Source organism: Barbus barbus (genome assembly GCF_936440315.1).
Source record: "Barbus barbus genome assembly, chromosome: 16".
NCBI lineage: Eukaryota > Metazoa > Chordata > Actinopteri > Cypriniformes > Cyprinidae > Barbus > Barbus barbus.
Genome location: NC_136744.1, coordinates 6,166,444 through 6,190,885, shown reverse-complemented (window position 1 = coordinate 6,190,885; position 24,442 = coordinate 6,166,444). Strand labels below are relative to the sequence as shown.

At 36.8% G+C, this 24,442-nt stretch overlaps 2 protein-coding genes across 2 annotated transcripts; one reads left to right on the top strand and one right to left on the bottom strand.

Annotated features, from left to right (window-relative positions):
- The first annotated feature begins 5,445 nt into the window (after positions 1 to 5,445).
- On the top strand, positions 5,446 to 8,937 carry cst7 (cystatin f). Its single transcript, XM_079437429.1, is given in 5 exon segments — positions 5,446 to 5,598; positions 5,601 to 5,723; positions 5,914 to 6,089; positions 6,167 to 6,286; positions 8,353 to 8,937. Coding segments are annotated over 5 exon segments (549 nt in total). The 5' UTR covers positions 5,446 to 5,561; the 3' UTR covers positions 8,446 to 8,937.
- A 966-nt stretch (positions 8,938 to 9,903) lies between these two features.
- On the bottom strand, positions 9,904 to 23,524 carry LOC306882637 (adipocyte plasma membrane-associated protein-like). The gene is made up of 9 exons (XM_079437428.1): positions 23,295 to 23,524; positions 22,908 to 23,024; positions 21,218 to 21,333; positions 20,809 to 20,901; positions 17,056 to 17,172; positions 16,617 to 16,791; positions 16,320 to 16,454; positions 14,737 to 14,929; positions 9,904 to 10,763 (listed from the first exon to the last, which is right to left on the bottom strand). The coding sequence occupies exons 1-9, from the start codon at positions 23,384 to 23,386 to the stop codon at positions 10,554 to 10,556; spliced, it is 1,248 nt and encodes a 415-aa protein (XP_079293554.1). The 5' UTR covers positions 23,387 to 23,524; the 3' UTR covers positions 9,904 to 10,553.
- Between the last annotated feature and the right edge of the window lie 918 nt (positions 23,525 to 24,442).

Here is a 24,442-nt window from a genome sequence, read left to right as displayed (position 1 = left end):
CCTAAAATGTGAGTTAATCATTATTTTGAGTTACTCTAGACAAGGCAAGGCATGTTTATTTATATAGCACATTTCATACACAATGGTAATTCAAAGTGCTTTACATAAAATGAAGTAAAATAACCATAAAAAAAAAAATCACAACAATAAACCTGAAATTTAAAAACGTTTAAACTGCTAAAAAAAATGATTTAAAGTGAATTTACAACAGTTAGAAATATAAATTATTATACACAATACTATACTTTAGCAATATCACGCTGATTATCAGATCAACATCATAATTGTACTGCTGCGTTTACCAGTTACCTATCTATCTTTTTTTTGTTCCAGGTCTTCAAGCAACACACTGTAATTGGGCTAGCAAAGTTTATTTTTCCAGATCGAAGCATTGTTTTTGAATGAATCCTTAGAATGATTCAATGACTCATGTCACCACCTACTGATTGCTTTATTCGTGAATGAATCATTTGAATATTGACTCACTCATAAGTTGTTGTCACCAGTTATAATTTTCTATTTACTGAAGCATTTTTTTCCTCATGTGGACGCAATTGGTCTCCATAGTCAAATAACCTACTGATGTGAATGCTACAATCTCATGTGCAGTCTCTCTCTCTCTCTCTCTGTCTGTGTGTGTGTGTGTGTGTGTGTACACACGTTTTTCTATCCTGGTGGGGTCTTAAACCTGAATACACATCAACTCATGGGGACTCGTGTCACCGTGGGGACCTAAATTGAGGTCCTCATGGGTAAACAAGCTTAACATAAATCATGCAGAATGAGTTTTTTTGAGAATGTAAAAATGCAGAAGTGTGTGTGTGTTGGTATGCATTTGGGGTGGTTAGATGCTTGCGGAAGAGATGCTTTGAAATTATTAGATAAGTCAACGATGAGATGAAGAAATCAAAATTATGATATACTAACAAATGCAGAAGCTTTTATCCAAAGCAACTTGTAAAAGAGGAACTAAAGCAATTTGTCAAAGAGCCAACAATATTTGTAATATACAACGGCAGGTTGATTAGCTAGGAAGTGAACTAGAGAAGAGGGGAATACAGGGAGTGTGTGTGCAGGTTCATTTATTCCCTACATTGTGGGGACAAAATAATATTTTTGAGATTTTTTTTTATCTTATAGTGTCATTTTTTTGTCCCCTTGAGGAAAACCCACATCTAAATCCTAAATTATGTTTTTGGAAAACGGAATGCAGAAAGTTTTCTGTGGGGGTTATGTTAAGGGGTAGGGTTTGTTCAATCATGTATTTTACTGTCCCATTGACTGCCAAGTAATTTACACTCTCAAGGCCCAGAAAAGTATGAAAAGCATCAAAAGGATACTCCATCTGCCATCAGTGGTTTAATCGTAACGTTATGAAGCAATGAGAATACTTTTTGTATAGAAATAAAACAAGAATAATGACTTTATTCATCAATTAGGCACCGTAACGTCTCCTCTGTGTCAGCGTAGCACCATTTTGGAGATTATCCCCTGGATGCAAAATGCGTACACTCTTCTGTCAGTGTAAATTACTTGGCAGTCAATGGGACAATCACAAGCCTCCCGGTTTTCATCCAAAATATCTTAAATTGTGTTCCGAAGACGAACAAAGCTTTTACGGGTTTGGAACGACATGGGGGTAAGTGATTAATGACAAAATTTTCATTTTGGGCTTTAATTACACACCCTCATGTCGTTCCAAACCCGAAAGACCTTCGTTCGTCTTCGGAACACAAATTAAGATATTTTTGATGAAATCCGAGAGCTTTCTGAACCTCCATAGACAGCAACGCAACTGATACGTTCAAGGCACAGAAAGGTAGTAAGGACATGATTAAAATGGTCCATGTGACATTAGTGGTTCAGTGGCATAACTAATGTTATGAAGCAATGAGAATACTTTTTTTGCGTAGAAAAAACATAAAAAAACCCTTTATTTAACAGTTTCTTCTCTTCCGTGTCAGTCTTCGACATGTTCATGAGAGTAGCACGACGTGTGCGTGTGATGCTGCTGACGCAGGAGCCGCTGTTCTGACGTAGAACATCCATTTCTCTTAGATTCTGGATTGAATAAGTAAGGCCGGGCAAAAAATTGCAAGTCATACTCCCTGTCGAAATCTTTAGACATGTTTACGAAAAATGTCTTATGTACAGCGTCTTCCGCTGCTTGTAAACAAGGCGCAGCGCATCCGGGTTCTACATCAGAACGGAGACCGACACGGAAGAGAAGAAGTTGTTAAATAAAAGCAGAATTGACAGAATTTTAATTTTTGGGTGAACTAACCCTTTAAGGTGTGGGGTATGGGCCGGTTAAGTGCTTTCTTAAGAGATGTGCCAAAAAGTCAAAAATACGACATACTAACTCATAGTTATGAGATACATCAAAATTATGATAAAGTCAGTAGTGATGAGATAAAAAATCTAATTATGGCAGGTCATAATTTTGCCATAAAAAGTCAAAATTAAGCTAAAAATTCAAAATACCATAAATAGGATCAGATTTTTATATGATTGGAGCATGCAATTCAGAGGGTTATTTATATATGGAAGCCCACTTTCCTCCACATCAGGTAAAAAAACAAACAAACAAACAAAAAAAAACAACATGCTTTAGTAAATCATAATTATGACATAAAATGTCAAAATTATGAGATAAGCCATAATTATAAGATAAAATTAGTTTTTGAAACTATGGCTCCATTTCTCAAAAAAAAGTCTCCACACGTGGAATGGTTGTTGGTGCCAGGCGGGCTGGTCTGAGTATTTCAAAAACTGCTGATCTACTGGGATTTTCACACACAACCATCTCTAGGGTTTACAGAGAATGGTCTGAAAAAGAGAAAATATCCAGTGAGCGGCAGTTGTGTGGACGAAAATGCCTTGATGATGTCAGCGGTCAGAGGAGAATGGGCAGACTGGTTAGAGATGATAGAAAGGCAACAGTAACTCAAATAACCACTCGTTACAAGCAAGGTATGCAGAATACCATCTCTGAACGCACAACACGTCGAACCCTGAAGCAGATGGGCTAAAGCAGCAGAAGACCACACCGGGTGCTGCTCCTGTCAGCTAAGAACAGGAAACCAAAAGGTTTCACAGGCTCACCAAAATTGGACAATAGAAAATTGGAAAAACGTTGCCTGGTCTGATGAGTCTTGATTTCTGCTGCTATATTCAGATGGTAGGGTCAGAATATGGAGTAAAGAACATGAAAGCATGGATCCATCCTGCCTTGTCTCAATGGTTCAGACTGGTGGTGGTGGTGTAATGGTGTGGGGGATATTTTCTTGGCACACTTTGGGCCCCTTAGTACCAATTGAGCATCGTTTAAACGCCACAGCCTACCTGAGTATTGTTGCTGACCATGTCCATCCCTTTATGACTACAGTGTACCCATCTTCTGATGGCTACTTCCAGCAGGATAATGTCACAAAGCTCGAATCATCTCAGACTGGTTTCTTGAACAAGACAATGAGTTCACTTTACTCAAATGGCCTCCACAGTCACCAGATCTCAATCCAATAGAGCACCTTTGGGATGTGGTGGAACGGGAACAGGAACGCGAACTGCTCATCCATGATGTGAATCTCCCGTTCCCAAAGCATGATGTTTCCACCCCATGCTTCACGGTTGGGATGGTGTTATTGGGATTGTACTCATCCTTCTTCCTCCAAACACAGCGAGTGGAGTTTATACCAAAAAGTTATATTTTGGTCTCATCTGACCACATGACCTTCTCCCATGCCTCCTCTGGATCATCCAGATGGTCTTTGGCAAACTTCAGACGGGCCTGCATGTGCTGGCTTGAGCAGGGGGACCTTGCGCGCGCTGCAGGATTTTAATCCATGACAGTGTAGTGTGTTACTAATGGTAACCGTTGAGACTGTGGTCCCAGCTCTCTTCAGGTCATTGACCAGGTCCTCTTGTGTAGTTCTAGGCTGATCCCTCACGTTTCTCAGGATCATTGATACTCCACGAGGCGAGATCTAATGAGTGGAGGATAGGAGGGCTTCTTAAAGACAAACTAACAGGTCTGTGAGAGACAGAATTCTTGCTGGTTGGTACGTGATCAAATACTTATTTCATGCAATAAAATGGAAGTTAATTATTTAAAAATCATACAATGTGATTTTCTGGATTTTTAAATATTCTGTCTCTCACAGTTGAGGTGTACCTACGATCAAAATTACAGATCTCTCCATTCTTTGTAAGTGGGAAAACTTGAAAAATCGGCAGTGTATCAAATACTTATTTGCCCCACTGTATGTATATTTATATATATATATATATATATATATATATATATATATATATATATATATATATACATACACACACACACACACACACACACACATACTGATTATGCATATAAGCCAAGTCAAAATGTCTACTTATTTCTAAAGCGCTTTGTACAATATAGATACACTGTAAACAAAAATGCAAGGGGTTAAATATAATTTTCTCTCTCAAAACACTGAGTTTTGATTTCTAAGTTAAATGATGTATAAGTGTTTTCACACATGATTACTGTGTGTAGGTCATCATTAAATGAGTATGGCATTTAAATGGCAGTGTTTCCCAAATAAACCAATGAGCTGTTAGTTTTGAATGATGTGTGTAACGTAGAGAACCGTTTAGAGTTTTGCAAAAATTGTTTTGCAACAGCTTGAAGTTTTCCAGACTTGGTCTAAGAATTAGGTATATGCGTGAATGGTTTCACTAAGTGGGCCTCAAGTACCACTTTTAGTGTCCAAGAAATTTTAAAAAACTGTAAATCATTAGATAAAAAGTCGAAATAATAAGATAAAGTCACAATTATGACACAAGTTGACATTATGAGATGAAAAGTAATAGGATCAGATTTTATTATGTTACCTAATAAGCACACACACAACGTTTTTATCCCATAATTACTTAAAATATACCAGTTTTGACTTTGATGTCATAATTATTATTTACCAAAGCATGATTTCATCATAATTGTTTTATATCATCAATTACTTTATCTATTAATTTCAATATTTAGCTTTCTTCTGGTGTTTAGGCTAATAATAATAACTTGTCTAAAATGGGTTGCTAATGCAGTTTCAATTTGACTTTAGAAATGCTGATATCTGATCTGACACATATCAACATGCTTTTGCTCTGCTCAGCCAATAAATCATCATTCATATGCATTACTCACATGCAAGCATGTATTCTTATCAGCGCATTTCATCACCGGATGTGGGAGGAAACCACAGGAGTTCACTTGCATCTTTCAAAGCATTTCAACACACACAGCCTCTTTCAGTTCAGTTTGAGGAAGGATTCAGTTCTTTGTTCTTGTTGATTTCGGTGGTCTCTACAAAGTTGGATATTTATAGAAGCAAACCCTCAGCATCTACATGCACTTGTAATTATTTGGACCTAACAAAACTGAAAAATATCCTAAGTTTTGCAGCATCTTTGAGGAACATCATATAGCGCTCAAGCAGTAATCAGCAGTCGACTGACCTCACCTGTGTTCCTGTGTAAAGGCCTTTGAGAGTCCATGTAGGAAACAATACTGTTGACCAATGGGAATTGTGCCTGCTCTCTGGAGGACTGCAGCACACGGCTGGTGGTTGAAGTGTTGCTGAACAGGAAGTTGCTGAGTAGAATTGAGAGAACTTCAACAGACATGAGGGTCTCTTATCAGACTCTAGTCTTGCTTTTCTTAGCAGGCTTATGCTCACTCGGTAAGACATTTCCATAGCTTTTCTTCTTTTGCCGATAAAGATGTTTACTCTTGTGTATTTTCTTGTAAGGATGTACTACATGGTCACTTAAATGGCTAAGATATAGTCTTTGAAATCAAGTAGTTCAGAGTTGGATGCTCATTTGCTGTCTATATGGAAACCTGTTTACATATTTCTTCTTGGACTTCAGAGAAAGTTCCAGTTCACACATTCGTCAGCAGACCGATCCCAGGAACTCTACAGAACGTCAGTAAGAATGACACTGGGGTGAAGGAGGCCGTCCTGACTGGAACCTACTCATTTAATAATAAATCCAACGATGCTTTCCTGTTTAAAGCATCAGCTGTTGATGACGCAAAGAGACAGGTATAACTCAAGACACCCATACGTCTCACTATGTGTGTTTGTATACATACGTCACCCGGTCTCTTCTCTGCTTTTAGATAGTCAAAGGCATCCGCTATATTCTGGAAGTGGAGATCTCACGGACTGTGTGCAGGAAGAGGGGCAGCACTGATGACCTCAACAACTGTCGCTTCCAGACAGACAGTCTGTTACGGCAGGTATGTGTGCTTTTCTATAGAGCTAGAGAAGTTAAAATGGCTTTCTGGTTCTAAAGTAAAGCCAAAATAAGTGTTTTGATTTGTGTATATTGCATAAAGATTTCAAAGATTTCACACACAAAGAGCAATTTGTAGTCTGTTAAATATTTTTGAGTGGAGCATAAGATTACACACACACACACACACACACACACACGCACAGACGCACACACACACACATGTTGGTTTTTGTGGTTTATGGGGACTCTCCAGGTGTAATGGTTTTTATACTGAACAAACTGTGTGTGCTATTGCCCTACACCAACCCTACACCTAAACTTAGCCCTCACAGGAGACTTTGTGCATTTTTAGATTTTAAAAAAAAAACACCATTTAGTATGTTTTTTTTAAGCCTTTTGAATTACGGGGACATAGGCAGTGTCCTCATAAACCACCTTCATATTGTAATACCTCTGTCATACCCATGTCATTATACAAATTTGTGTCCTCATTAAACACGCGCACACACACACACACACACACACACACACACGCACACACGCACACACACACACACACGCACACACGCACACACACACACACACACACACACACACACACACACACACACACACACACACACACACACACACACAGTGATTCAGTGGCAAAGTGAATGTTTGGAAATATGATATTTCCTACTGACACACTACAACAGAACATTGAAATAGCTGACTTAAAAACATTTTTTTTAGTTGGTGAAAATACTAATGGCCTAAGACTTTTGCACAGTACTGTGTGTTTGTGACTGTTTGACTATATTTCAAAATGTAATCTTTTCCTGTGATCAAAGCTGAATTTTCAGCATCATTACTCCAGTCATTCTAATATGCTGATTTGATGCTTAAGAAACATTTATGATTATTATCAATGTTGAAAACAGTATTTACTGCTTTTTATTCTGGAAAGCATGACCTTTTGAAAGAAAGAAAGAAAGAAAGAAAGAAAGAAAGAAAGAAAGAAAGGAAGAAAAGCCACAAATGGCTAAATATTTAGCTTTTAATGTTGCAAATTTGACCATTTTAACCACAAATCAGTGGTCAGGGATATAGCAAGAATTGCAGAAATACTGTAGATCAATTAACTTAAAGTTCACAATTGCCTTTACCTTTAAATGTTAACCTTGCAGACTACTTTTTACAAGAAGAATAGTCAGTGTTGTTCAACTTAATACGAGTAGTTGAAAAATGTCTCCCAGTTAGCGAGAATTTAATGTAAAAGCAAAATATTCTTTATAGGGTTCAAATCTGGACTCTGACCATAAAACATGAGCCTGAGGCACTTGTTTTCATGGCAGTTCTTGGTTGTCTATGCAGTGCAGGCAGGAGCATTTCCTCGTTGAAAAATTACATCTGATCGTTTCTCTTTAGATAACATTTTTTCAACTGTGGGAAGCAAGCAATTCTGCAATATTCTCCTTTACCCCAAAGCATTAATTGACCCCTCACAGTGAAGCAGCTCAGCGGCACGAGCAGTTTAAAGGCTCCCCACATCTTCCTCCATGATTCATTGTGATAGAGATGCATTCATTATTGTATTTCTCACCAGATCTTCAAAGACATCGCTCTGGAGCATCACCATGCAACTTGTGTTTTATCATGATTCATCTCTCCACTCAACTCTGAATCAAACCTCCCATAAACCTCATTCTGTCTTTGATGTTTTTCTGAAGCAATGGCTTGTTTAGGGGAACATCTGCTTAATTCTTACTAATTTCCTTACCAGTAATTTGTGGTTAAGATCGTTAAAAGCTTAGTATTTCATACCCCCCCTCCCCTCCCCTCCCCTCCCCAAATCAGCATATTAGAATGATTTCTGAAGGATCATGTGACACTAAAGACTGAGTAATGATGCTGAAAATTCAGCTTTGCATCACTTTCCAAATTTCCAGGTTTTTTTCATGACCATGTAAAATATGTATCAAGAAAATTACATCAAGATTCTTGAGTTCAAATAGACTATATTAACAAACTGTCTATTGAAGCTCTAAATCAACACTCATAAAGTTTTATTTTTTTCTCTTCTAGACATTCTTCTGTCACTTTGACGTCTGGTCCATTCCATGGATGAAGACAATGTCAACTACATACTTTAAATGTTGTTCAAATGATATATTCTGAAATCTGTTTTTCACCTGAAATGTCATGCTAATTTAAAACCAAACTGAATGTGAAAATAAAGTTAGCCGCAGTGATTGGATATCATGTACGGTGACCTTCAGTTCATCAGATGCTGAGCTTGTGTTGACTCCCAAGTGTAAATTATTCAGTGAGCTTCACTGATGTTCAGAAGCAGCTTTACGCACCTACAGTAGATCAGGGTCCATCGCTTCAATCTCTCAGCTCCCTGGCCTCTTTTCCTTTGAGCCGCAGATCTTATGAGCAAACTGGCCCTAAAAAGACACCAGCATTGATCAAACACACATATATCGGGTTTGTATGAACAGATTTATTGATTTTTTTTTTGACTACTCATTTACTATGTGTTATTGGAAATGTGCATGACGTACTTGTCCTAGATTCATAACTCCATATGGCCATTATAGGTGTGTACAAGCATCCAATGGGACAGAGCCTCTAAACCGGATTTGTTTCAGAAGCCATATTTGGAGCAAATACAACAAATTAGTTTGAGATCAAACACCCAAGACACAAGATCTTACTTTTATCAGAAGTTTTAATTCAGTGCAACTTACACTGACTCCATGCCCAGTTCATAGCCATTAAACCCACAACTTTGGTGTTGCTAACATTATGCTGTATTGTTTAAACTACAGAAAATTTACTCATCCTCAGGCTATTCCAAGATGTAGATGAGTGTGTTTCTTCTTCAGAACAGATTTGTAGTAATTTAGCATGAGATCACTTGCTCACCACTGGATCCTCTGCAGTGAATGGGTGCCGTCAGAATGAGCATCCAAACAGCTGATAAAAACATCACAATAATCCACACCACCAGTTAATTATTTAGTGAAAAGCTGCATGTTTGTAAGAAACAAATCCATCATAAAGGCATTTTAACTTCAAACCATTGCTTCTAGCCAAAGTGCCAATCCATAATAACGCTTCCTGTTGTCCTCTCACATTAAAATCCACCCACATATTTGTTTAAATCTGTTTTGGACTATTTTTGTTTGTAAAAGCTATGCAACGAATACTTTAGCCAGAAGCAACGATTCCCAAAACATTAATTAATTGACTGGAGTCGTGTGTATTATTGTGGTGTTTTATCAGCTCTCAATCTGACGGCACCCATTCACTGCAAAGGATCCACTGATGAGCAAGTGATGTAATGCTACATTTCTCCAAATCTGATTAAGAAACAAACTCATCCACATCTCGGATGTCCAGAGGGTGAGTACATTTTCAGTAAATTAATCAATTAAAATTTTTTTTTGGGGTTTCCCAAGTACGCAAGATTAATTAAATTTATTATTTCCATTTAGCACTGTTTGTTTTTCCTCGCTGTTGTCACATAAAGTGGGCCACAATCCACCAGTTGAGAACCACTGTTACTGTATATGACATTATTGCTGATAATTCTTATAGATATCATATAAATACACACAGATACTTGGGTAAAGGTGTGGTAAATACTATAAAGCCAGCAGCATTTATATCATTTCAGCAACATATACAAATAATGATGATGACACATTAAGAACATAATACTTTCAACCACTCAATTAAAAATAAACCAAAACATTTTTAAAGCCAGAGATAATTACAGTTGTGTATTTCAGGAGATTCATTTTATAATGAGATGAAAATACCCTTTCACTTCCCCCAAACAGCATCTCTATTCAGCCACCCACAGAAATTATTATTGTTTTTACCAGTCGTCTTGTTTGTATCACAGCGTAAATGTTGGCAGCTCTATTTTAAGAGCCAGACGACATTCGGTACAAATAAAACAAGCACAGAAACTTCATAATCTCTGTCACAAAGGGGAGAAACAAAAATAGTAATGGCACATCTTTTGCATCTCTAAAATAAGAAAGTCGCCCACAGGGGTTAATGGAACAAAAAGACAGGCGTCTGTCAGAGCTAAATGAAGAGAATGGTGATCAAATGAAGGGACTGTGTTTGTTCAGTGTTGACTGTAATATGGAAGATGTTAATAAGTGTTCTTGTTGATGTTTGCCAACGTTAATTGCTTCGAAATCTGTTAGTTTGGAAGCCAGGGTGAAATGACTTAAGTAGAGCATCTGTTAGGCTCGTGACGTGTTTCACACTTTGCTCAGATCCAGCTTGCACAGATACGGCGAGCGGAAGGAGCCCAGGTACAGGTGGCCGTTGTACTCGTGCACCTCGCTGATGTAGGCCGCCACCATGCCGTGTGGGTCGTGGAAGCTGCGCACGCACGTCCCACCATCCTGCAGCTCCACCACCAGACTGTAGCGCGGCACGAACTTCAACAGAGTATCCTGACTGAAGAGCTGAAAACATTTTAGAAATATATATGCATAGAAATGTGTAAAAACAGCTGGATGGAGTGCAACAAAATGACAAAACTTGTGAGAGATCATTTATGAACTATTTATTAAATGTCTGTCAAAAAGTGATTTATTTGTTACGGTTAGACTTAACTACATTTTAGACCATTTAAATAAACATTGACTATAAATGTCTGTCTATTTGTCTTTTTGAAATGTGATTTATTTTACTGTTACATTTAACCCAAACAACTAAAACATCTACTGCATGAATGTCAATATGAAAAGTTATGTCTATGTTATTTTACTGTTACGTTTAACTAGATTTTAAACCATTTAAATAAACAATGACTGTTTAAATGTCTATTTGTATTTTTGAAATGTGATTTATTTTAGTATTATATTCAACGGTTTATTTTGGTGTTATATTTAACTCAATTTAAACAACTGAAAAACATTGAATGTACAAATGTCTATTTATTTGTCTATTTGGAAAGTGATACATTTTGCTGATACATAGCAACATAGCTGAAACAAACAGCTATTCATGTCTATTTATTTGTCCATTTGAAGTGATTTATTTACTATTTTACCGTTACATTTAACTACGCTGTTAAACTATTTAAATAAATGGCTGTAAATTTCAATTCAGCTGTCTATTTAAAAATGCATGTATTATTTTACTGTAATTAATTAATCTACTGTTCTAAACATTTACCTACATTTTTAAACAATTTAAATAAACAGCAATGTCTATTTGAAATGTGATTTATTTTTCTGTTACATTTAACTCAATCTATGCCGAGTTTCCTGCATGATTCTCAAAGTCACTGCATCACCGTTGTTTTGACACTGCACGACTATCTGGGGTAGCATTCAGTCGCTGCTGTGTTCACATTGCATGATGGATCGGCGACAAGAGGTTACACACTGCATGACTTTACAGTAGGAAGAATCACAGACAACTCTGTCTGATCCACAAACTACAACCAAACGCACACGAGAAGTGATAAGGAAATAACGCAAGATCACGCTGATATTATGGTCTATAAGTCCTCCACGAACCCACAATAATTAACAAAAATGACTTCCTTATTAACAACATTCTGCTGGGAAAATGAAAGTGAAACAAACATTTTGCGCATTTTATGAGTTTATTTCTAGCCTACAAAAGCCCTCAAAGTGATGAAAAATAAAAATGCAATAAATCTTTTGAAGAATATTATTTACAGGAAAAACCCTAACCCCCTTTTATGTTTAATTATTATTATTTTTATATATATATATATATATATATATATATATATATATATATATATATATATATATATATATATATATATATATATATATATATATATATATATATATATATATGTTTGTATGTGTATATATAGAGTGCCCTCCAAAAGTATTGGAACAGTAAGGCCAATTCCTTTATTTTTGCTGTAGACTGAAAACATTTGGGTTTCACATCAAAAGATGAATATGAGATGAGAGATTAATATTTCAGCTTTTATTTACAGGTATTTTCATCTGGATCTGATACACTACTTAGAAGATAGCACCTTTTGTTTGAACCCACCCATTTTTCATGTTACCAAAAGTATTGGAACAGATAGAATTAACAGATTAAAGTGAAAAAGACTTCATATTTAGTTGCAAATCCTTTGCTTTCAATAACTGCATCAAGCCTGTGACCCATTGACATCACCAAACTTTTGCATTCTTCTTTTGTGATGCTTTCACCGCAGCCTCTTTCAGTTTTGGGGGGTTACTCCCTTCAGTCTCTTCTTTAGCAGGTAAAATGCATACTCTACAGGGTTTAAGTGTGGAGATTGACTTGGCCAGTCTAAAACCTTCCACTTCTTGCCCCTGATGAACTCCTTTGTTGTTTTGGCACTATGTTTTGGGTCATTATCTTGCTGCATGATGAAGGATCTCCCAATCAGTTTGGTTGCATCTTTCTGTAAATTGTTAGACAAAATATTTCTGTAGACTTCTGAGTTAATTTTGCTGCTGCCATCATGTGTTACATCATTAATGAAGATTAATGAGCCTGTCCCAGAAGAAGCGATGAAAGCCCAAGCCATCACATTACTTGTGTAATGTGTACTATTATGTACACCTGTGTACACTGTGTTTCAGATGAGCTTGTATGTTTGGGATCATGAGCAGATCCTTTCTTTCTCCAAACTTTAGCCTTTCCATCACTTTGGTCCATAAAATCAGTCCATAAAACCTTGTCCCAGAACTATTCTTCTTGCTAATGAGTGGTTTGCATCTTCTGGTGTAGCTTCTTTTGTTCATGAAGTCTTCTGCGAACAGTAGATTGTGATGCCTTCACTCCTGCCCTCTGGAGGTTGTTGCTGATGTCACTAACAGTTGTTTTAGGGTCTTTCTTTACAGCTGTCACAATGTTTCTGTCGTCGACTGCAGATGTTTTCCTTGATCTACCCGTTTGAGGTGTTACTTAGTACACCAGTGGTTTCTTTCTTCCTCAGGAGATTCCAAACTGTTGTACTTGCTATTGCCAGTGTTTGTGCAATGGTTTGATTGATTTTTCATCTTCTCTCAGCTTCACAATTGCTCGTCTTTCACCCATAGACACCTCTCTGGTTCTCATGTCGGTTACACGTCTAACTAACTATAAATGCAGTCTGCATGGATCTGAAACTGAGCGCAGACATTCAGTGCTATTTATTGTTTGAATCAATTAATAGGACACACCAGGGCAACAAAACACACCTGTCAGTCACATGTTACAATACTTTTGGTAACATGAAAAACGGGTGGTTTCAAACAAAAGGTGCTATCTTCTAAGTTGTGTATCAGATCCAGATGAAAATACCTGTAAATAAAAGCTGAAATATTAATCTCTCATCTTAAATATTAATCAATCATATTCATCTTTTGATGTCAAACCCAAATGTTTTCAGTCTACAGCAAAAATAAAGGAACTGGCCTTACTGTTCCAATACTTTTGGAGGGCACTGTATATTATATTAGGCATATATATAGCCTATATATCATCTTGTACCTGTTCTGTATTCTAATGCAAAAATGTACTGATATTACATTTAAGTAACTGCTTAATAAAAAAAGAAAAAAAAAGTCCTCCCTGAACTTCCCGCTGCCCTGTATCATGCTCTCTCATTGGCTGTAGGTCATCGCCGATGTATTTTTCACTCAGGACTCATTTCACACAGCAGGATTGTGAATTGCCGACAGGTCCAGATATTTAGCATGCCAAATATTTCACGGGCGTCTTTGATAATTCACACTGCGTGATTGTTACTCGCGTGAACGAGCACCGATTTGCCTCCGATTTCGGGCATTTGTCGGCAATTTCGAAAAACCTGTCGGCGAGTGAAAAATCGGGCAGTGTGAACTTGGCATTAAATAAATATCCATTTTTGTCAATTTGAAAAGTGATTTTTGTATTTTGCTGTAACATTTAATCCAATTTTAAACTATTTAAATAAACATCTACTGTGTAAATGTCTATTTAAGGTGATTTATTTGTTATTTTACTGTTACATTTTAAAAACAAATTGTAAAATATTTGGTAACACTTTAGTATAGGGACCAATTCTCACTATTAACTAGTTGTTTATTAGTATGCCTATAATTAACATATTGGCTGTTTATTAGTACTTATAAAGCACATATTCTGCATGACAATATTCTACATCCCTAATCATACCCAATACCTAAATTTAACAACTACCTTACTAATTATTAATAAGCAGAAAATTAGGAGTTTAAGGCAAAAGGCATAGTTAATGGTTTGTTAATAGCGCAATTTTTTTGTTAATAACGTGTAACCAAATATTTCAATAAAAAATCTAAAAATATTTTATAGATTTAAATATTAAAATATAGATTTAAATATAATTTGTCATTTGAAAAGTTATTACATAATGCTTTTAAAAATCAGAAAAATAAATCAAATAATAATCATTAATAACTATACCTTGAATATGAGCTTCTTTAACCAGGGTCTTTGAGACAGGAAGTCAAGCATGGAGAAGCCAGGGTTGGGTCGCACAGCGGACATGGCAACCCAGTATCCACCCGAAGAACTGCGCCGAATGTTGTCAGGAAATCCCGGGAGGTTGTCAATAAATGTATCCATACCTCCTTTATTGAGACCAGACACATGAACTCTGTGAACAGAAAGCAAATATTCAACAGGCAGCAGTGACAAACTGATATATCAGCTAAACCCATAAATCAGTCTGTGTTTGTTTTTTTGAGACTATCAACATTGGAGTTATTTGCAACGTAACAATTTTGGTTACAATTCATCAGCAACCCTCAGTTAATCTATGAGAAGGGCCAGAGTTAACATAAAACTCCTGATTTAACCAGACCATCCCAGATGAGCACGGGATTACATTACATTAATATTAAAGCTTCTGCGGCACGGAGACCACACTCGCTTTAGTAAGAAAAACATGCTATGCATCTCTCCACACAGGAAGCTTAATGATGGAGCCTGTTGCCTTGGCAACTGCATGCACTCATTATTTATCCAGGTAAGGAGAACGGCCTGTGCCTCGAGCATCAAGAGCAGTGAATAAGCACTACGTAATTCAAGAATTCAGCTGTGAGAGGCGATAAAGAGGTGACGGGAGAACTGATAACAAATCAGCCCAAAAGCACGAACAGAATGTTTCAAATGCCATTGGATGATCAGAGTTTACTGATGCATAGAACAGCTATTTATAAGTCAGATTTGTATTTGGGGGGTGGTCTCTTATGTTCCCCAAGGCTGTATTTTTTTTATTTAAAATACAGTAAAATCAGTAATGTTGAGAAGTATTATTACAATTTAAAATAACTGTTTTCTATTTGAATAAATTGTAAAATGTAATTTATTCCTGTGATGGAAAGCTGAATTTTCAGCATCATTCCTCCAGTCTTCAGTGTCACGTGATCCTTCAGAAATCATTCTAATATACTGATTTGCTGCTCAAGAAATATTTATTATTATTATTATCAATGTTTAAAACTGTTGTACTGCTTATTAATATTTTTGTGGAAACAGTGATAAACTACCATTCAAAAGTTTGGAGTAAGATTTATTAAAAAACAAAAAGAAAAAGAAATTAATTCATTTATTCCACAATTTTTTCAATTCTACAAGGATACATAAAAATTCATCAAAAGTGACATTATAGACGTTTATAATGTTAGAAATAAAATCTATTTTTTAAAACTCTATCTCAAATTTTTTTTTTAACTCAAAGAACAATAAAAAAATGTATCACAGTTCTCAAAAATTATAACGCAGTTTTCAATTGATGAACTGGATGCTTCAATTGTTTTCAACATTGATAATAAAATCTGGTTCTTGAAATTTCTTAAATAGAAAACGTTTCTTTTAAATTGTAATAATATTTCACACTATTTCTGTTTTACTGTATTTTGGGCCAAATTAATAGTTCTGGCATAATAACATCCTAGGTAAAATTATAAAAAAGAAACAATATACAATTCTCTGAACAATCAATGCCCAAAGTAACCGAATGTAAACAGTTCAGTGAACATCACCTCCTTATTCTGGCCATTGTGGTTTCAGCCACCAGAACAGACTCCTCATCAGGGAAGAGCTGGATGCCGTTTGGAAACCTCAGGTTCTCCATCATCACAGTCACTTCCTTAGTCTCTAGATCATACTCAAGAACACTGAAACAACCAAATGAACATCAGTCACTGTACAAAAACATCATTCCCCATGAAAACAATCAGTGATTCATACAATGCACAGTGTTCCAAATAATAAAGCTGTAAAGTGCAAAAACCCGTAAAAAATCAGATGTGCCAGTGCATTTGTCATGTCCCAGTTACCGTCCATCTGCCGTGGCTTCCATGATCAGGTGCATGAAGTCTCTGCGCTGCCATCTGCTGCTGGAGTCAGTGAAGTACAGCTTTTTCCCATCCTGAGTTACATCCAGATCATTGACAAAGCCCAGACGGCGACCACCAACCATCTTCCCTGTGCTCAGCAGAGATTGCACCTCTCCTAACAACCAAAAAGAGACAGAGCACTGTTTTTTTGTTGGAGAAAGACAAATGTGCACACTATGAACTATTCTTGGATGACTGGTGTGAAGATGCCTCGATTGCTCCAATTGTGTTCCATTGAGAAAAAAAGAAAAAACACATACAGGTTTTGAAAAAACATGCAGGTGAATGAATAATGACAGAATTTGTATTTTTGAATGAGATATTCCTTTAAATGAGTAGAGACTTTTTAAAGCAGAATATGTGGATTCCCTTTCCTTACCTGTGACAGGATTGACCTCAAACAGTCCCAAATAGGCATCAGCTACAAACAAGGTGCCGTTGGGCCCCATACGGATTCCCAGAGGACGTCCACAAGTGTGTTCATACTCTCGAGAGCCTTTGAAATCAGGAAACAAGACACTTAATGGACATCCAACACTAATGATAATAGCATTTGATATTGGAATTATTTGAATTAATTACAACAAATCAACATAAGGCAATTATTACATAAATCTACTGTTGTTAAATAACTGTGTCTGACAAAACAAAATGCTTGAGCTAGTCAACAATTAAAATTCTAAGCACATTTTATGTTTGTTTTCACTGTGTCAGCAGTTTTCAGCACAGCCATGCTAAAGGAACATATCCACTGTATCAAATGCCTGTCCTACGGTCATAAAACTGTACTTTCATAAAACATGACTATGCAGTGCTTTAATGTGTTACATTACATTAATGCTTTACATGCATACTTCACCAGTGAAATAAAATAAATTAATTAACAGAAACAAAACATATATTATATATATACACACACACACACACACATACACACACACACAGTGGGTACGGAAAGTATTCAGACCCCCTTAAATTTTTCACTCTTTGTTATATTGCAGCCATTTGCTAAAATCATTTAAGTTCATTTTTTTCCCTCATTAATGTACACACAGCACCCCATATTGACAGAAAATCACAGAATTGTATTCGAAGATATTTTTGAAGATTTATTAAAAAAGAAAAACTGAACTATCACATGGTCCTAAGTATTCAGACCCTTTGCTGTGACACTCATATATTTAACTCAGGTGCTGTCCATTTCTTCGGATCATCCTTGAGATGGTTCTACACCTTCATTTGAGTCCAGCTGTGTTTGATTATACTGACTGGACTTGATTAGGAAAGCCACACACCTGTCTATATAAGACCTGACAGCTCACAGTGCATGTCAGAGCAAATGAGAATCATGAGGTCAAAGGAACTGCCTGAAGAGCTCAGAGACAGAATTGTGGCAAGGCACAGATCTGGCCAAGGTTACAAAAAAAATTCTGCTGCACTTAAGGTTCCCAAGAGCACAGTGGCCTCTGTAATCCTTAAATGGATGACGTTTGGGACGACCAGAACCCTTCTTAGAGCTGGCCGTCCGGCCAAACTGAGCTATCGGGGGAGAAGAGCCTTGGTGAGAGAGGTAAAGAAGAACCCAAAGATCACTGTGGCTGACCTGCAGAGATGCAGTCGGGAGACGGGAGAAAGTTGTAGAAAGTCAACCATCACTGCAGCCCTCCACCAGTCGGGGCTTTATGGCAGAGTGGCCCGACGGAAGCCTCTCCTCAGTGCAAGACACAAAAAAACACCTGAAGGACCACAAGATGGTGAGAAATAAGATTCTCTGGTCTGACGAGACCAAGATAGAACTTTCTGGCCTTAATTCTAAGCGGTATGTGTGGAGAAAACCAGGCACTGCTCATCACCTGTCCAATACAGTCCCAACAGTGAAGCAAGGTGGTGGCAGCATCATGCTGTGGGGATGTTTTTCAGCTGCAGGGACAGGACGACTGGTTGCAATCGAGGGAAAGATGAATGCGGCCAAGTACAGGGATATCCTGGACGAAAACCTTCTCCAGAGTGCTCAGGACCTCAGACTGGGCCGAAGGTTTACCTTCCAACAAGACAATGACCCTAAGCACACAGCTAAAATAACGAAGGAGTGGCTTCACAACAACTCCGTGACTGTTCTTGAATGGCCCAGCCAGAGCCCTGACTTAAACCCAATTGAGCATCTCCGGAGAGACCTAAAAATGGCTGTCCACCAACGTTTACCATCCAACCTGACAGAACTGGAGAGGATCTGCAAGGAGGAATGGCAGAGGATCCCCAAATCCAGGTGTGAAAAACTTGTTGCATCTTTCCCAAAAAGACTCATGGCTGTATTAAATCAAAAGGGTGCTTCTACTAAATACTGAGCAAAGGGTCTGAATACTTAGAATTGTTGACATTTTTGGAGATTTATTAAAAAAGAAAAACAAACATCACATGGTCCTGTGTTTTTCTGTCAATATGGGGTGCTGTGTGTACATTAATGAGGAAATAAAAATGAACTTAAATGATTTTAGAAAATGGCTGCAATATAACAAAGAGTGAAAAATTTAAGGGGGTCTGAATACTTTCCGTACCCACTGTATGTATATATATATGATTTTTTTTTTTTTGCATGTTTGTCACACTTTAATGTTTCAGATCATCAAACAAATTTAAATATTAATCAAAGATAACACAAGTAAACAAAACATGCAGTTTTTAAATGAAGGAGTTTTTTTTATGACGTGAAAACAAAATCCAAACCCACATGGCCCTGTGTGAAAAAGTAAGAAAGAGACTGGGCAAAAATGGCCTGCATGGCAGAGTTCCAAGACGAAAACCGCTGCTGAGCAAAAAGAACATAAAGGCTCGTCTCAGTTTTGCCAGAAAACATCTTGATGATCCCCAAGACTTTTGGGAAAATACTCTGTGGACTGACGAGACAAAAGTTGAACTTTTTGGAAGGTGTGTGTCCCATTACATCTGGCGTAAAAGTAACACAGCATTTCAGAAAAAGAACATCATACCAGCAGTAAAATATGTTGGTGGTAGTGTGATGGTCTGGGGCTGTTTTGCTGCTTCAGGGCCTGGAAGACTGTGATAAATGAAACCATGAATTCAGCTGTCTACCAAAAAATCCTGAAGGATAATGTCCGGCCCTCTGTTCGTGACCTCAAGCTGAAGCAAACTTGGGTTCTGCAGCAGGACAATGATCCAAAACACACCAGCAAATCCACCTCTGAATGGCTGAAGAAAAACTAAATGAAGACTTTGGAGTGGCCTAGTCAAAGTCCTGACCTGAATCCTATTGAGATGCTGTGGCATGACCTTAAAAAGGCGGTTCGTGCTCGAAAACCCTCCAATGTGGCTGAATTACAACAATTCTGCCAAGAAGAGTGGGCCACAATCCCTCCACAGCGCTGTAACAGACTCATTACAAGTTATCGCAAACGCTTGATTGCAGTTGTTGCTGCTAAGGGTGGCCCAACCAGTTATTAGGTTTAGGGGGCAAGCACTTTTTCACACAGGGCCATGTGGGTTTGGATTTTGTTTTCCCTTCATAATAAAAAACTTCATTCAAAAACTGCATGTTGTGTTTACTTGTGTTATCTTTGATTAATATTTAAATTTGTTTGATCTGAAACATTAAAGTGTGACAAACATGCAAAAAAATAAAAAATCAGAATCACTTTTTCACACCACTGTATGAATATGTGTGTGTATGTGAGTATTTGTCAGTCACCTTGTATGTGAGTGGAAAATATTAGACAAAACGTGAATAAATATTATAATAATATATACAAAATATATAAATAAATACAAATTTAAATAAGCAATGACTAATAAATAAAATATAGATTTTTATAATAAAAATATTTTTATTATAATTTTAATATATCACTTTTATTCATATATAAATACATATAAAACAAGTATCTGGAAATGGTAAAAATGACCACCAACAAAGTAATATATAAAAATAAAATAAAAGAGTTCCAACAACAGTTTTCTTTTACAAACATTAATGTTACAGTTTCCTAAAAGTGACAAAGATTCATGGCTTGTGCAACAAAACCATGGACCCGAGCATTTCAGCACCAAGGTCACTCATGTTGCAATCCCACATTACAAAGCGTTTGAGGAAATAATCCAGTATATCTGGTTTTCTTACCACATGGTGGCTTGCCAAGTGTTGCTAATACATGAATGTTCTCTCCCTCAATTCTGACGATCTTTCCATCAGCCGTCCCAGTGTACAAAACATCTGCAAAGCAAGAATGATTCAAAAACATCATTAATGCATACCATATATAAATATTTTAATTATTTATATTTAGTTATTACATTTTCTAAATGAACCATTCTTGTGTTTTTAAGATTTTTATATCTTAAGATCTTCATAATTCCTTAAATATTGTCCAAGTGTGCAAGCACGCAATACAAAAATACCTAATAAATCACACAGTCTCAGTCAACTCAACTTTCATCCAGTTTGGCCTGTACAGCCGCAGTCTGCCAAACAGCTGAGACAAACTGGGTGAAAGGTCACGCTTTGACTGCATTGCATTGTAAATACTGACCTCCAATGTTAGCAAGAGATTCTGGGCCGATAAGCCGCTCCTCAAACAGCCGCTCTGCCTGTCTGAGTTTCAGGTTGGGCTCGTAACAGCCAGTCATCAGAGGTGGTTCACTGAGACTAATTATTAAACACAAGAGGGGAAAAAACAAAGAAAGACATTAATCAAGTCTCATGTTCAGCAGTTGAGGAGATCTTTGCGCTCTTACGGGAGAAGACTGCAGGAGATTAAATGCCCTACAGATCAACTGCAGAGGCATCAATTATTAACTATTGTCAGAACTAAAAGAGAAATGTGAAAGCAGTGTGCAGGGACTTGGCTTAAGATGAATATTTATATTGGATTTTGTCAAGAACATTGTGGCAGCAGATCAGATCAGAACCAAAATGAATAAATTGGATTTGATGGAAAATAATGATTAAAGAGGTTTTCCTTCAGCATTAAAGAAATGCAAATATGAAAACTGTGTCTTCATTTCCTCTCAACCATATCACTCCTTTCTGTCTTCTATGAAACACAAAAGAAAAAAAAAACCTGCAGTCCGTACAACTCATGTGCCATATTCCAAGTCTTCTAAAGTCTTCTGTCTTGTGCGAGGAACAGACAATTATTTGTAATGTCAATTAAATTATTTTTTTTAAGACAAGAGTAACACCATCTTTTCAAACCTGCATACCAGGTTTAATTTCATTTACCTCTAGTCTAAAAATTGTTTTCTGTAATTGAAATAAATCTGAAATAAGGTATATTAACATTACACAAAAAACTTCAACAGCATCAATAACAAAAAACTGAAATAAAAATTAGCTTAACTTTTTTACTAAAGTACTACAGAAGTACTAAAATTACTAAATGTAAATAGATTTTTATAACTGAAAACATACAAATGAAAGCTAATTCAAAATAAAATGAATACTATAATAGTTTATAACACTAAAATAGTTAAGGCATGGGGAACACTATATTGTGCACAAATCACATGGACTACTTTTAAGGTGTTTAAGGCCTTTTTGGAGTAGTCAGTGTAAATCACCATGCACTTTAGTAAGGCGGAAAGCAGAAGCTTGAATATTCTGCCTAAGGTCCTTTTGTAAATAACGAAAAGTTGTAAATCACAATTATTAAAAGATAACATTTTTGAAAAAAATAAGAAACATAATTTTAACCGAACATATAGTCTCTAGAAGAAAGAGGTTTTTCCAATAAAAGCAATAAATAGGGCTTGTTTTGAATTGCAACATTTACAGCTTGGCAACGGGATTTTACAGGAAGTCATTTTTGGTGTTTTGTAATAAGTCACAGGCATTTAGCACTAAACACTGAGCAGGACCAGTGACTATAACTCACGGTATCTGAGGAACGCCGTATGACACAATGTCCCAACTGTATTCCTCCATGCAACCCCTCATAAATCATAACATGCACATTCACGCTTATGAGTAATTTTCTATTGTACATGCTTTTTTACTCCACAAATTAATCATTTAGTCATCAGTAGAGCAAAATGCAGCTGGAACATTTACACTCCCCATAAATATTTAATGACTTTCAATGCCTGATACATTTTAACACCTTAAATTTACAGGTTTTTTTTATGACCAAGGAAACCCTGAATATCTGAAATACTGTGTGGCTTGTGCGTTTTCCATTTCAAGCCAGTGCATGGTTAAAGTGTAGATCTTTACGAGCTCACCTGAACGCCTCTGGCTGAACGGGAGACTCCAGCAGGAAAATGATCACCAGCAGTGGGAAGAACAAGAAAGCCACTAATGCCAGTAATGTCACACGAAACACCTTCCCACTGTAAGTGCTGAAACACACACATAACCAACATGCAGGTATATTTATTTGAAGAGGACACATTTTACACAATATAAATTGAATGAAGTGCATATGTGAGACTGGAGCAATAAAATAAGTTGCACGGGTATATTTGTAGCAATAGCCAACAATACATTGTATGAGTCAAAATTATAAATTTTTCTTTTATGCAAAAAATCAATAAGATATTAATTGCCGTAAATATATAAAAACAATCCATGCAAAACCGTATTTATACAGCTTTCAGAAGCTGTCTTACCTTGTGGCTTTATACTGTGGTTCATGGGTTTCATCTGTAATTATTTGAGGTCTGTTCAACCTCCTGAACCGCAGTCCCTCGGACTCATTCATCCTGCGGCTGTTGTGGTTCTCACAGCTACGTTCAGTGAAACACAAGGCAAACGACGCATTTATCCACTACATCCCAAAGCCATCGCAGCTCATCTCGAGCGACAGCAGACGTGTGAACGGAGAAACGCTGAGAACCCTTCAGAGTCACTCTCTGATCGCTTTTCAAATTAAAAGTCTTGCGCAAAATAGCTTAATTTGGTGCTAATAAACGAACAAGTAAACGCAAACTTTTAAGGAAAACTATATGGCATTATATGTAAGCAATAAGGTGCTCGAGTTGTTAGGCATGCGAAAGGTGGTGAGGATTATAGGGGCCCACGGCTGAGGGGGGCCCCTGGCGATGCACATAGGGCGCATCAACACCGAATTTGCCTCTTCTTGCTCTTGCACCGACAAATACATACAAAATTATGTCAAAATCTCCGTATCCTCGAAAAAAGTGTCAGTTATGTCTTAAGTGAAAGTAAACAGTTGAGAAAGAAATCGGATGTGCATCACTATATTGGATGCATTTTCTCTTAAAGTGACCGCGCCTAATTTACTAGCTGCTGTCGGTGTCCTTAATGTTAATCCAAGAGAATGAAAGAAAGAAAATCACTCACTGCTCTTGACTGAATTACTTTGTAGTTTAACAAGAATTAATCCACAGTCAAACCGAAAATAATTCAGACATCAAATATAATTTTTGATCTTTTTTTACTAGTGGGTGCAGGACGCTATAGTGAGGATAGCAAAATAAAGACATGTTATTCCCAAAAATTCTTCATACAGTGGTGGACTACCAGTAAAATTTGGGAACAAAAATTATTCAGACACTTTGACCTGACCATGTTTTGCTTAAGTGTTTTTTTTTCTTTAATTGCTATTGCAACCTTTTTACAGACTGAACAAAATCAAGCATTGCTTGGTAATTGTTCAACAAAGTATTGATAGTTGTGTAAATATTGTCATACTAACAGTTGTCTGATTTTTTGGTTGATTGCAGTCCATTATACCTTTCTATCAAAGTGATCTGACATTATCAAGATGAATTAGTTCTGACACAGAGAGTTCTTG

What these genes read in the sequence shown, in the direction of transcription:
- LOC306882637 (XM_079437428.1), bottom strand. Translation starts at nt 23,386, where the DNA reads ATGAATGAGTCCGAGGGACTGCGGTTCAGGAGGTTGAACAGACCTCAA. An exon ending in ATCTCTTGCTAACATTGGAG is followed by an intron (nt 20,902 to 21,217) that starts GTCAGTATTTAC and finishes CTTGCTTTGCAG; the next exon opens with ATGTTTTGTACACTGGGACG. An exon ending in ACTTGGCAAGCCACCATGTG is followed by an intron (nt 17,173 to 20,808) that starts GTAAGAAAACCA and finishes CTGATTTCAAAG; the next exon opens with GCTCTCGAGAGTATGAACAC.